This window comes from Nannospalax galili, unplaced genomic scaffold (genome assembly GCF_000622305.1).
Source record: "Nannospalax galili isolate Female #2095 unplaced genomic scaffold, S.galili_v1.0 scaffold257, whole genome shotgun sequence".
Lineage (NCBI taxonomy): Eukaryota > Metazoa > Chordata > Mammalia > Rodentia > Spalacidae > Nannospalax > Nannospalax galili.
The window spans coordinates 4,162,090-4,176,850 of record NW_008340854.1 but is presented as its reverse complement, the minus strand read 5'-3'; the positions used below and the strand labels follow the sequence as shown (position 1 = coordinate 4,176,850).

At 40.7% G+C, this 14,761-nt stretch overlaps 1 protein-coding gene across 4 annotated transcripts in view; it reads left to right on the top strand.

Annotated features, from left to right (window-relative positions):
* Thada (THADA armadillo repeat containing) overlaps positions 1-14,761 on the top strand; it is a 408,197-nt gene that overhangs the window by 9,367 nt on the left and 384,069 nt on the right. For all 4 annotated transcript variants that reach the window (XM_029564835.1, XM_029564834.1, XM_008835873.3 and 1 more), the window contains exons 5-8: positions 4,318-4,466; positions 4,580-4,612; positions 4,858-4,906; positions 7,043-7,230. In XM_029564835.1, coding sequence (XP_029420695.1) covers positions 4,318-4,466; positions 4,580-4,612; positions 4,858-4,906; positions 7,043-7,230 — 419 coding nt within the window. The remainder of the gene's footprint in view (positions 1-4,317; positions 4,467-4,579; positions 4,613-4,857; positions 4,907-7,042; positions 7,231-14,761) is intronic.

Here is a 14,761-nt window from a genome sequence, read left to right as displayed (position 1 = left end):
CGCGGAGGTCAGAAGAGGGCTTCGGATTCCCCTGGAACTGGAGTTAAGGATGGTTCATAGCTGCTATGTGGGTGCTGGGAATCAAACCCAGGTCCTCTGCAAGAGCAGACAGTGCTCTTAACCATGGAAAAAATATTTTATTTATTATTATTATTTTTGTATACTTTTCCCCCTAGACAAATGTAATTTATTACTATATGCTAAGTATGGATCCTTATATTTACAGACAAGTATGCCAGGCACCACTCATCAAAGAAGCTTTTTTTGCAATGGACAGAGACTACTGTAGTGTTCCACAACTGGTCACACATAGAGAATAAGTGTCTGTGAGATGCCCAATCCTAAGTGGCACATCTACAATGGAACCTCTACAAACGTGTTTTTTTTTTAAATTTTCTTTTATGAATTTTAGTGTATTTACCAAAAGCCTTAGGAATTCCAGATTTACCTTTGGAAAGTTACAGTTTAACTTAAAAAAGACAAAGAAAGCTAAAATTGCCTATTTTGATTGATATACAGAATGTTAATAGTAGTCCTGGTCTATAAAGCTGAGGGCCTTATAAACATTTATTTCACAGCATATACCTTATTCCATAGCAAATACCTTCATTTTGTGGCCGTGCTGCTGAAAGCTAACTTCTTCATGGTAATAGTTTTTTTTTTTTTATTATTACACAGAAATGTTTTTTTTTCTTTTTTAAAAATTATTCCAAAGAGGCAATTTTTAACACATTTTCTAGAAATAACTTGAAGCAGGTTACATTTGAAAAGATACACACACACACACACACACACACACACACATACACACAAAGGGGGTTGAAGAGATGGCTCAGCAGTTAGAGCACTAGGTGCTCTTGCAGAGGACCCAGGTTTGATTCCCAGCACCCACATGGTGGCTAACAACCATTCCAGTTCCAGGGGAATCCGATGCCCATCTTCTGACTCCGCAGGCATTGCAAGACACAGGTGCACTTACATACATGCAGGCAATACACTCATACACATAAAATAAGAATAAAATAATTAAAAAAAATATACAATGAATTTTAAGGGGGGGGGATAGGAATAAGAAATCAAAGACCAAAAGATTTGCCAACATGGGGTCAACTTTGGTGGAATAATGGTTTCCATTAGCTCTGTTCATAGGGTGGGGGTTTATTAATAGAAGAGTGCGGGTTTATTGACAGAAGAGTGGTGTCCCCTCATTTACAGCTTTGCTAGAAAGTCCACACTCAAATATAGATCCTGTGACTTCCTGACAGCTGCACAAAATGGAGAGAGGTGCCTCATGGCATTCTAGGCTTCTATATCCTTAGCCCCTCCCCCACATGCAGCTAAGATCTTACTGATTGGGTGGGCAGGGTAACTGACTCCCCATTGTCTTTTTGAGGTGCATGGGAAGGAGGTGTGACTATAGCTTGAGGTGTAGTGGTTGTGGTTGGAGGACACTTCACTTGACATTCCACCCCTTCCTCTGGCTCTTACATTATCTTCTGCAAAAATCCCTGAGCCTTGGAGGGGTGATAGGTTGTATCGCCCAGATTATTAGCATTGTTGAATTTTTCTCCTGGTGTTGAGTATTGAACCCAGGGCCTCCTGCAGGCTAGGCAGATGCTTTTTCGTGGAACCACACCCCCAGCTCATGGTTGAACATTTAGTACTGTGCAGAGTTAGAGTTTGAGTAATTTTTAATTACTATGTATCTTTTCATTGTCTTGTTAGAATCATTGCTCTATATAGATTATATGCTAAATATTTTCCTTTTTCATTTTCTTCATGATATCTTTATAAAAATTAAAAAAAAATCACCAACCTTAATGCTTTGCAAAATATAGATTTCTGCATTTCATGCCTTATATATACTTTCTCTAATTCAAGATTATTTGCTTTTCCGGTTTTTTAAAAAAAGATTTTATTTTTAAATATGTGTGGTGTTTGTGTCTGTGTGTGTGTTATGTGCATGTGAATATGAGTACCTGAGGAGGCAGAGGCATATATCAGGTGGTTATGAGATGCCTGATATGGGTGCTGGGAACCAAACTCAGATCCTCTGCAAGAACAGTACGTGCTTTTAACTCCTGAGCCATCTCTTCAGTCCCTTATCCAAATTTTAAATCCATCTGGAGTCAAGTTTTGAGTATAAAGTAAGATAGGGATCAAACTTGGTTTTTGTTTTTATGTAGGATCTACTTAGCCTCAAACTGTTGCATAGCCCACTTCCCCTACATATTTGAATGCACCCAATCACGTTATATATTTCTATATAAACATGGGTTTGATTGGTTTTAGGCTTATATATATTTATTGTTGTACCACTATCACATTTTTATTTATTTATTTTGAATTTTTGCAAATTTCATACAATGTATTTTGATTGAATTTAAATTCCCTCCCCACATCTGACCCCCAACTATCCCCCATCCAATTTCATGTACTCCCATACATATATATATATATGGGGTGTGTGCAAAAAATATGTATATATATATATGCATATAAAAATAAAGCCTATAAAGTTAAAATTGTGTCCACTGGAGCTTGACCAGCCTACCAAGGATCTTACCCATAAATGAGATTGACTCTCCCCCTCCCAACAGCCATCTGTTGCCTGTAGTTCCTCAGTAGAGTTGGAATTTCTTTTCTTACCCACCTCCTCACATCCATGCTTAGATTCTATCAGGCTTGAGCTTGCATGGGACTTGTGCACATTGTTCTCAGCATCACTGTGAGTTCATATGAGAAACTGACCAGCTCTCTGGAAAATTCTGTTTATTCGTGGTCATCCACTACCTCTGGCTCTTACAATCTTTCTGTGTTCCCCCCCCCCCCCCGCCCCAATGATCCCTGAGCCTTGGGAGACAGAAGTTTGATTCAGTTTTTCTATTCAGGGATAAGCACACTGCAGCCTTTTATTTGCTGTACATTTGTCAGGTGTGGATCTCTATGTCAGTTACTATCTGATGCATAAGGAAGCTTCTTTGGTGAGAGTTGAGAGGTGCATTAATCATGGTAGGTCTGAACGATCTCATAGGTTATGATTCAATTACATAAAAGAGTAAGTTATCTCTCCCCAACTCTTCTTTTTTAGAATATTCCAATTTTCTAATTTATTTCTTCTAGAAATGCAGTGAACTGTTCAAATAAAAAATGCTTTATTTTTATTTAATTTGACTAGCATTGACTTACGTTTAACTTTTTCTTAAAGTATATTTTTGTTGACAGTCTGCTGTGTTTCAAGCACATCTCTAGGAATTGGGATTATAATGAATAAAATAGCTTAGAATGGGACTGTCTTCTAAGGGGGAAATAGACAAATCTATATCACATACAGGATAACAGATGGCATGAGAGCTCAGAAGAAAACTGAGTGGAGAAGGGAGTGTCAGAGTGGGGTGTCGGTTTAAAATAGGATTGGTCACTTCAGATGGCTTTGCTCACATGTGATAGGTGGAATGTGAGATTGGCCTGCAAGATTTATGGAATGATATTTTGGTATTTGAAGAAAGAGTGTTCTGGATAGAGCAAATAACAAGAGGAGAGATTTTAGTAAATTCTCAGAACAGAGGATAATCTTGTAGCCAAAGCTAAGACTTCAAGGATTGAGTTGCGATCAGAAAGCTAATTCTAAGGGGAGAAAGGTGGATTGTGAGAGGCCTTGTAGGTCATTGTTAACTATGTTTATTATACTTGTATGTTGAGGTTGTTAGAGGATCACAGGTAGATGATCAGCTCCTTAAATCTATGGGTTTTGCAATTAACCAACATTAGCTCACATACCGAATATGTACAGAGTTTTCTTTATAGTTCCTTAAACAATATAGTATAACAACTATTTGTGTAACACCATATTAGAAATATTTAAAGATGATTTAAAGCATATGGCCAGTCCTTTGGAGAGAGAGAGACAGGTGAGTATCTGTGAGATCAAGGCTATCCTGGTCTCCATAGTGAGTTCCAGGCCAGCTATGGCTACAGGGAGACCGTGTCTCAAAAAATGAACAACAAAAAAGCATATGAGAAGGTATGCACAGGGTATGATGCAAGTAACATCAGACTCCATGGTGCTTTACTGTTGTTCACCTGGCCATTCTGTTGAGAGCAGCCTGAGCATTGGAGAGAGTGAAATGGAACCAGGGAGTCAGATGAGAAATGGTAGACCAGGGAATTTCTCTGATGGTGGTGTGAAATTATAATTTTCTGCCTGTGTTTTGAAGGTGTAGTTCAGTGTTTCTACATTTGTGTGGTTCATCTCCCTCCCCACATAACATGGTAATACAAAACTTTCAGATTTTCAATATTTGTTTCTTTTTCCAGCTCACTGAATAGCCTACCTGAATTTTTTCTAACTGTGGCTTTAGACAGTTTTACTTTTCATCTTCGAGAAGAGTTAAATACCACTGACTTATGCTCTTATAGGAAAGTGATTGACAATATATCGTCCTGCATGGAGAATTTTAGCCTGGGTAAGCCAGTACTTTTCCAGTACTGTTTTCTGACTAACATCTGTCATTACATCACTGTTTTTAAATGTTCATTTTGGCAAAACTCCTTAGCAGTGTTAATTTTTTCCCTACAGGTAGAGCATGTATTGTTAATCTGCTTAAAAATGGTGAGTCCTGTTATTTTATGTTGTTCTGAGGGGTGACAACTTTGTGAGTCATTTTGGAACTACCACATTTGAATTTCTTGGTACTAGGTAGAGTACTACAGATAGCTGAAATACACTGTATTCCTTCTTGAAAATTTCTGCTTCTCTGTGATATCATTTTAGGTAATGTTTAAAATGTTTTCTGGTTCTGAAGTGAATGCTTACAGTTTTAAGTTCTGGATGTCATTTTACTCTTTTTATTTCAGTGTTTCATTTTCTGCAGAGGAGTTTAATTGAAATCTTGGAAGAAAACAGGCAAGTGCTGTGTGTCTGCATGGCTATGCATGAGTATGTGTGCATACTTGGAACTGTGCATTGTCTCTGTACAAAGCTTTCAAAAGCTTTCAGATGATGCTCTTTCCATCCTCCGTTAACATTAGGCCATTTTACTTAAAACTTATTTTTTAAATTAGATTTTTAATTTTTTTCCCATCTCATAAATGTAGATCTAATCCTTATTTTTTTTTTTATTCCTTTTGTTTAATATCATCTACTTCTTTGGTGTCGACCACTATCTGTATATTTAGGATCCCCAGTTATGTCTCCTCAGCAGACTCACATAGTTGGTTCTTAGACATCTTATAGGTGTCTTAAATTCAGTGTGTTTAAAAAAGAATACATTGTCTTTTTTTCTTTTATATATTTTATTATTTTCATGTGTATGTGTGTATTGCCTGCATGTTGGTAAGTGCACCCATGTCGTGCAATGCCCACAGAGGACAGAAGAGGCTGTCAGATCCCTTGGAACTGGAGTTATGGACAGTTGTTAGCTGCCATGTGGGTGCTGGGATTTGAACCTGGGTCTTCTGCAAGAACAGCCAGTGTTCTTCTTTTTTTTTGGTCTTTTTGAGACAGGGTCTCCCTGTAGCCCCAGCCAGCCTGGAACTCACTAGGTAGACACCTGGCTGGCCTTGAACTCACAGAGATCCCCCTGCCTCTGCCTCCCAAGTGCTGGGTTTAAAGGCGTGTGCCACCATGCTCGGCCTCATGAGCCATCTCTCCAGCCCCAGGAGATACATTGTCTACTAGTCCCTTGTAACTTTCTGTCTCTTTAAATTTGCCTGTCAATGATACTTCATATAAATGAAATCATATAATATATATTTGTCTATTGAATGTTTTTTGTTTGTTTTGATTTTTTGAGACAGAGTTTCACTATGTAGCCTAGACTGGTCTTGACTTCATGATTCTTCTGCCTCAGCCTCCTGAGTGCTGAGATCATGGTCATATACCACCAGCCCAGCCTCCTACTTTCATGTCAGGCTTATTTCACTTGGAATATTTTCAGGATCCATCTATGTAGTGGCTTGTTTATTGTATTAGTGTATTGTTAGAATATTACTCCTTTTAATGGTCAAATGTTCTATTGTGTGTATATGTCATATTTCAGTAATCCATTTATTTGCTGATAGATGCTTTGACTTTTTCTACCTTTTGTCTATTGTACATAATACTGCTGTAAACATTGGTGTACAAGTGTATGTTTCAGTACCTGCTAAAATTTTTTTTTCTTGTTTTTTGAGACAGGGTCTTACTCATCCTCTAGTCTGGCCTGAAACTCACTTTGTAGCCTAGGCTTAGGCTGGCCTGAAATATAGTTTGAAGTTTAAGAGCTATATAGATTGGCTTCAAGGGAGAGAATTAAATGGAGAAATGAGAACTAAAGATTGAATCCTGGGGAGCTTTGACATAAAGAAATAAGAGAGATCTGGGAATATATCTGTTAGAGAATCTGCTTAGTGTGCCTGGAGCTTTCATTCAGTCTTCATACCAGAGAAAGAGGCAAAGGGATAGAGTCGTATTAGGGAGAAGAGAACAATCTAGTTATGATGTCTGAGGAAGAGTGAACATGAGGTAGGAGAAAATCCAGGAGCACTTGGCGTGTTGAAGCCAGGTAGAAGAAGGAAATTAAGATTGAGGTAGTATTCAGGTTTATAAGTTGCATCTTCTTTCTTCGTTTTCCTTTTTTTTTTTTTGGGTGTTTTTGAGACTGTCTCCCTGTTCCCAGCTGGCCTGGAACTTGCTATGTAGACGGGGCTGGCCTTGAACTCACAGAGATCCGCCTGCCTCTGCCTCCCAAGTGCTGGGATTAAAGGTGTGTGCCGCTAGGCCTAGCTCCTAATTTCTTATCTTTGCTCTAAAACAGAAAGTAAGTTTAATCTTTGGCTGAGAAAGAGGAGTTTGTTGAGGTAAGACTATTAGAAGTTTTCAGTGAGTGTCCACATAGCTGGAATGTCTATAAAAATGGAAGATAGAGTCATGCATGTCTATTGCAGTCCAAAATTGATTTTGACCCTGGGGTGAAGGAATGTGTTGCTTTTAGAGAGGGATAGAAGTGGTGATATTTGTATTTGAGTTTCCTTTTGTAATCATGTCTTTTCTTTTTTATAGAAAATTCACTGGAAATCATATCGTTCAAACACACTTAATGAATGACTTATTGGTAGGCATTAGAGTTTCAATGACATTAGTACAGAAAGTACAAACTTTCCAGGGCGACCTTTGGAAGGCTTCCAGCTCTCCCATCTGGCAAAGTATGTGTAGCTTGCTGAACATTTTTACCAGGTTTTTAAGTGATGGTAAGTGTGACAGCATAGAAATTATGGTTATAATTGCATGGCAGTCATCTTTCCTAATGATGGTTTCAAGTATATTTAATTGAGATCTGGAATTTCTCTGTCAGCCTCTCAGAGTGGAGAAAGGTCTTGGGTTGCATGAGTCTAATGCTTTAAAAAATTTTTTTTCAAATGTATGAATTCAGCAAGATATAATGTTGAAGAACTATTCTAAATTTGTGTGTATATATATGGTAATGTGTACATTGTGTACAAAGAAGAAAAACTAGTAATTTCATTGTTGGAAAGCCACAGGCTTTAAGCTATGAAAGAAAATTCTTTCAAAGCAGTTCCCAAATTTAAAGGAATGATCTAGAAAGATAAATGAGTGTTATCTTCAAATAATGACAATAACTATTCATCGTGGGCCTCACCACTTAATTTCTCCTTATGTCTCATGTGTTCAGGAGAGCAGTACCACCAGGAAGCCAAAAAGAAATTTCATGAGAATATTTCAATTAATAAAATAAAATACAATGATAGACTATCACCATTTTGTAAACTCCCAATGATCTGATGTAGGGTAGCATTAAGCATCAGCAATTGCTAATATTGCAGAAACAGAAAGCCAAGCCAATGTGCCTCTTAGATAAGTTATACCACTACCTATCTTCTTTCAAAGTAAGTGTCTGTGAGATGCCCAGCCCTAAGTGACACATCTACAATGCAACCTCTACACCTAAGGCTCATGCAACATAATGGAACAAAGGGTAGAGAGAATACTAATGCATCTCTCAGGTTTCATCAGTGAAGCTTCCTCATGCAACAGAAGGCCACAGCTAGCTAAAGTGTAGAGAATAAGAGTCTACAGAGTGTCAGTCCCTGGACAGGACTCCTATATTAAACTTTTCCCACCCAGGGCTCAGCGAGTCCTTTGGGAATACACCAAGGAATGGTATCACTGGATGGTATGGTAGGTTAATTTTTAGTTTTTTTGAGGCTTCTTCACACTGTTTTCAATAGGGGTTACACAAATTAGCATTCCCACCAGCAGTGAATGAGTGTTCTCTTTCTCTGCATCCTCTCCAGCATTTGGAGTCTTTTGTTCTTTTGACCTTTGCCAATCTGACTGGGGTAAGATGGAATCTTAAAGTGGTTTTTGTCTGTATTTGTCTAATTACTAAGGATGTTGAGCACTTTTTAAGGTGCTTCTTAGCCATTTTTATTTCTTCATTTGAGAACTCTCTAGGTCTATTGTCCTTTTTATTGGGTCATTTATTTTCTTCTTTCTTTCTTTTTTGAGTTCTTTATATATTCTGGATATTAATCCTCTGTTGGTTATGTAGGTGGTGATGATTTTCTCCCACTCAGTGGGTTTCCTCTTCCCTTCCTTACTTGCTTCTTTTACTGTGCAGAAACTTGTAATTTAATGGGGTCCCACTTTCTGATTGTTGGCCTTAGTGCCTGAGCAGTTGGTGTCTGATTTAAAAAGTCCTTTCCTACACATATATCTTGGAGGGTGCTTCCTATGTTTTTTTCTAGCAGTTTCCAAGTTTCAGGTTTTATATTGAGGTCTTTGATCCATTTGAGGTTGCCTTTTGTGCAGGGTAAAAGATAAGGGTCAAGTTTCATTTTTCTGCAGGTGGAGATCCAGTTTTGCCATCACCATTTGTTGAAGATGCTATCTTTCCTCCACTGTGTGTTCTTATCACCTTTGTCAAATATCAGGTGGCTGAAATTATATGAACTCATGCTTGGGTCTTCTGTTGTGTTCCATTGATCTGTGTGTCTATATTTGTGCCAGTACCATGCTGTTTTTATGACTATAGTTCTGTAGTATAATCTGAGATCTGGTATGATGATTCCCTCTAGGATTGTTCTTTTTACCCAAGATTGTTTTGGCTATCCGGGGTCTTTTGTGATTCCATATGAATTTTAGGATGATTTTTGTCAAGCTCTGTGAAGAATGCCATGGGTATTTTTATTAGAATTGCATTGAACCTACAAATTGCTTTTGGTAAGATGGTCATTTTCATAATATTGATTCTACCAATCTATGAGCATGGTAGGGCTTTCCATCTCCTAATTTCTTCCTTTTTCTCTTTCTTTAGAATTTTGAAATTTTTAATGTCTTTGGTTAGGTTTATTCCTAAAGATTATTATTTTTTTTTAAGGCTATTGGGAATGGGAGGGTTTCCTCTAGTGCTTTTCCTGATTGCTTGTTATTGGTATATAGAAAGGTTACTGATTTTTGTAAGTTGATTTTTATATCCTGCCACTTTACTGAAAGCATTAATCAATTCTAACAGTTTTCTACTGGAATTTTTGGGATCTCTTACGTATAATGTGTCATCTGCAAATAGGGATAATTTGACCTCTTCTTTTCCAATTAGAACTCCTTTAATTTCCTTCTCTTGTCTTATGGCTCTTGCAAGAGTTTCAAGCACTATATTGGAAAGGAGTGGAGATAGTGACAGCCCTGTCTGGTTCCTGATTTTAATGGGAATGCTTCCAGTTTTTTTCCATTTAGGATGATGTTGGGTATGGGTTTGTTGTATATAGCTTTAATTATGTTGAGGTATGTTCCCTCCAGACCCACTCCTTCTAGGACTTTTAACATGAATGCATGTTGGATTTTGTCAAAAGCCTTTTCTGCATGTATTGAGATGACCATGTGGTTTTTGTCTTTTAAGTCCATTTATATGTTTTATCATGTTTATTGACATATATGTTGAACAGTCTCTGGAATAAAGCCGGCTTGATCGTGGTGGATGATCTTTTTCATGTGTGTCTGTATGTGGTTTGCAAGTATTTTGTTGAGTATCTTTCCATCTATGTTCATTAAGGATATGGGTCTGTAACTTTCTTTTCTTGTATCTTTACCTGGTTTTGGTATTAGAGTGATACTGGCTTCAGAGAAGGAGTTTGGGAGTTTTCCCTCTGTTTCTATCTTTTTGAATAATTTAACCAGTATTGGTTGTAGATTTTCTTTGCATGTCTGGTAGAATTCTGTTGTGAATCCAATTGGGCTGGGGCTTTTTTTAGTTGGGAGGTTTTGTATTACTGTTTCAATTTCCTTATTTGTTATGGGTCTGTTTAGGATGTTGATCTTCTGACATGCACCATCATGCCCTATTTATACAGTGCTAGGGATCAAACACTTTACCAACAGAGCTACATCTCCAGACAAACATTTCTTTTCATCTCAAAATATTTTGGGGTTTTTTTTTGTCTTTTTTTGAGGCAGGGTCTCCCTGTAGCCCCAGCTGTCCTGGAACTCACTATGTAGACCAGGCTGGCCTTGAACTCAGAGAGATCTGCCTGCCTCTGCTTCCCAAGTGCTGAGATTAAAGGCATGCACCACCACGCTGGGCTGGAATATAGATTTTTAAAGTATTCCCTTACCATGTTTTGGATTTTTTTGGTGTTTGTTGTGATGTTTCCCCTTTCGTCTCTGATTTTGTTGATTTGGATTTGTTCTTTCTTTTGGCTAACTGGGCTAAGGTTCTGTCTATCTTATTTAACCTTTCAAAGAACCAGCTCTTAGATTCATTGATTTTTTGTATTGTTTTCTTTGTTTCTATTTCATTTAAGGAAGATTGCAGCCCTAACTACCACACTCAGCAACATTCCACTCTTGAGCCCTCCTTCTAGGAGGACAAAGCGTATAATTTGATGACATTTTATTTTTATTTTTTAAAAAATATTTTATTTTTATTTTATGTGTATGTGTGTATTTCCTGCATGTAGGTAAGTGCACCCGTGTTGTGCTTTGGTGGCAGAGGTCAGAAGAGGCTGTCGGATCCCACAGAACTGGAGTTTCAGACAGTTATTAGCTGTCCTGTGGGTGCTGGGGTTCGAACCCGGGTCTTCTGCAACAATAACCAGTGTTCTTAACTGCTGAGCCATCTCTCCAGCCCCTTGATGACATTTATGTCCCTTCTCCCAACCATGCCTCCCCACCTCCTCCCATCCCCCAATTAATTCAGTGTACTATCTCTGGGTAACAAAGCCTGTAGAGTCTTTGTTCTCCAGCATGGGCTCATCCACTCGAGCTTGCATAGGACTTGTGCATGCTGTCACCATTGCTGTGAGTTCATATGAGTAACTTATCAGCTGTCTGGAGAACTCTGCCCCCCCGCCCCGCCCCCATGGTCATCCACCACCTCTGCCTCTTACAATATTTCTACCTCTTCCTCCGCAATGATTCCCAAGTCCTGAGCTCCAGAAGCCTGACAGAGGCGTCCCACCCAGAGATAAGCGCTCTGCAGCCCATTCCTCCCTGCATATTAGAAAGACGTAAGTTTCTTTGTCAATTACCATCTGCTGTGTAAGGAAACCTCTGGTAGGAGTTGAAAGATGCATTAATCTTGAATAGTGGGTGAGCACCTGACCCAGCACAGTTCATTCTGATGATCCCTCCTGGGACTGGGAGTCCATATTTATTATGAGGGTACCACAGTTACATCTCACAGGAGGGGGCCATAGTTCCAGATCACAGGTGGGGAACCATAGCTCCAGCTTACAGGAGGGGAACCACAACTCCTGCTCACAGGAGAGGACACAGGAGGGGAACCACAGCTCCAGCTCATAGGGGAGGACCATGACTCCAGTTCACAGGAGGAGACCACAGCTCCAGGTCACTGGAGGGGACCATAGCTCCAGCTCACAGGAGGGGACTACAGCTCTAGCTCACAGGAGAGGACTGTGACTCCAGCTCATAGGAGAGGACCACAGCTCCAGCTCACAGGAGGGGTCCACGGCTCCAGCTCACAGGAGGGGAACTACAGCTCTAGCTCTCAGGAGTGGACCACAGGTCCAGCTCACAGGAGGGGTCCACGACTCTAGCTCACAGGAGGGGAACTACAGCTCTAGTTCTCAGGAGTGGACCACAGGTCTAGCTCACAGGAGGAGTATTACAGCTTCAGCTCATAGGAGAGGACCGTGATCTCAGTCCACAGGAGGGGACCACAGCTCCAGCCCACAGGAGGGGAACCACAGCCCTGGCTCCCAGGAGGGGACCACAGCTCCAGCTCACAGGCAGGGAATCACAGCTCCAGCCCACCGGAAGGGTCTATGACTCCAGCTTACAGGAGGGATCATAGCTCCAGCCCACAGGAGGGATCATAGCTCTAGCCCACAGGAGTGGACCACAGCTCCAGCTCACAGGAGGAACCACGGCTCCAGCTCTCAAGATAGGATACTCACTCACAGGAAAGAACCACAGCTTGAGCTCATGGGAAGGGATCATGAGTTCAGCTCACTGGAGAGGACCGCAGTTCTAGTTCTCTCTCTTTCCTTAAGTTCTCAGGCTCTCAAGCAGTGTTTCTCCCTGCATAAGTACACTCATGTCCTGCAACGCCCACAGCAGTCAGAACAGGGTGCTGGATCCCCCGGAACATAGTTGCTTCATTTGACTGGCCCCAAACCTTGCTCCTCTGGTTAAAATCTTTCAGATATAATCCTCTGGATAGAGGGGACCGGCCCAAGATGGCTGGGTGCCTGGGTTCTGCTCCTGCTCACTGCGCAGATCCCCACTCATTTCTCGACTGCTGAGCAGAGCCTTGCATGTGCTTTGCCAGGCGGGAGGCAGCCATGGCCACGCTGGAGAAGCCCATGAAATCCCCTGAGTTAGTCAAGTCGTTCCAGCACGAGCAGCAACAGTAACTCTGCTGCCATTATCATCCAGATGGCTGTTGACTTGTGAGAATTTTGAGGAACCATGCCATAAATGCCCAAGGGCAAAGTCCTTTTCAAGACTGTCCTCCAACAACCCTCCATCTTTGCTAGCGTAGGCTTCCTCAGTCATCTGTAGCTTCAGCTTGGCCATGATCAGATTGGATTTTTGTAAGAATTCTGACTTGAGGTACCCTTAGTCCATGGCAGCAGTCAAATGCTTGTGCATTTCACTCTAGGCCTGGAGTGGACTGGCTCCCTGCCACAGGGGCTTCTCCCTTCTTCAAGTGCTGCTCTAGCTTCAGCTCCCCATGGAGAAGTTAAGTCATGTCATCGCTGTTGATGAGCTTAGTTGACAGATGCTTGAAGAGCTTGAGGGTCTGTTCCTGCTGGCACTCGGGCTGCAGCACTCTATCGCCATCTCCATCTCCAGCCATGTGCCCACCTTCCTGGCTGCTATGGCAGCCTGGTGGGAAGCCAGCCTGGGAGAGTGCTCTGGCCTCTCCTGCCCACCCTACTGGAGGTGGCAAACCAGGCTGGGGAGGCGGCCTGCTCTGAGTTTTGTTATTTATTCTTGTCTACTAAGTTTATGGTTGGTGCTTGCCTTTCCAGAGTCTTAAGTTTGTCAAGTCATTTACATGTGCTCTTAATGATTTTTTGATGTAGGCACTAAGATCTATAAACTTCCCTCTTAGGACTGCTTTTGTGTTCCTGTTGTGGGTGTCCTGGGGCCCTCTGGGCGGGGGTAGAGTCAGCGCGGAGTCTTGACACAGACGCCAGGAGTCAGGTGAGAAGCAGGCAGTGCGAGCAGCTGCAGACTCGTTTATTGCGGATATGGGGCTCCCTTATATCCCCCCTCCTGGTGTCCCATTGGTCCATTGATAGGTCATGTCTATTCCTCATTGGCTCTCAGTATTGGGCCATACGTCAGCCATCTCTGTCTTTTGGCAGAACACAGGTTTGCCTCAGCCAGATGTTTTTGGCGCATTTGCAGCATGTATGTGCTGGTTGTTCAGGCCACACTTCTTCCTACATGTTCCCATTTTCATTTTGTTCCAGGAATACTTTTATTTCTTTTTTAATTTCTTCTTTGACTCATTCATGATTCAGGAATGTGTTGTTTAATCTCCATGAGTTCATGTATTTACTAGAGCTTCTTTTGCTGTTGATTATAAGCTTTATAGCACTGTGGTCTGATAGAAGGCCTGGAATTACTATTTTTTTTTCATTTGTTGAGATTTGTTTTGTGTCCCAGAATGTAGTCAATTTTAGAATAACTTTCATGAGCTGCTGAGTGGAAAGTGTATTCTTTGGTGGTTGGGTGGAATATTCTGTATATATCTGTTAGGTCCATTTCTTATAGTATGTCATTTAATTCTGATATCGCTCTGTTTATTCTTTGTCCAGTAGACCTGTCTATTGAAGAAAGTGGGGTAATGCTGGGCATGGTGGCGCACACCTTTAATCCCAGCACTTGGGAGACAGAGGCAGGCGGATCTTTGTGAGTTCGAGGCCAGCCTGGTCTGCATAGTGAGTTCCAGGACAGCTGGGGCTACAGGGAGACCCTGTCTCAAAAAGACCAAAAAAAAAAAAAAAAAAAAAAAGTGGAGTATTAAAGTCTCCCACTATCACTGATTGGTGTCAATCTCTGTTTTATAGTCCTGGACTACTGATTTTATGAAATTGGGTGTTTCAGAGTTTGGTGCATAAATGTTCATGATTGTAATATCTTTTTGGTCAGTTGTTCCTTTGATTAGAATGAAGTAACCCTCCTTATCTCCTGATGAGTTTTAATTTGAAGTCTATTTTGTCAGATATTAGAATTGTGACACCTGCTTACTTCTTAGGGCCATTTGCTTGGAATATTTTTTTCCCATCC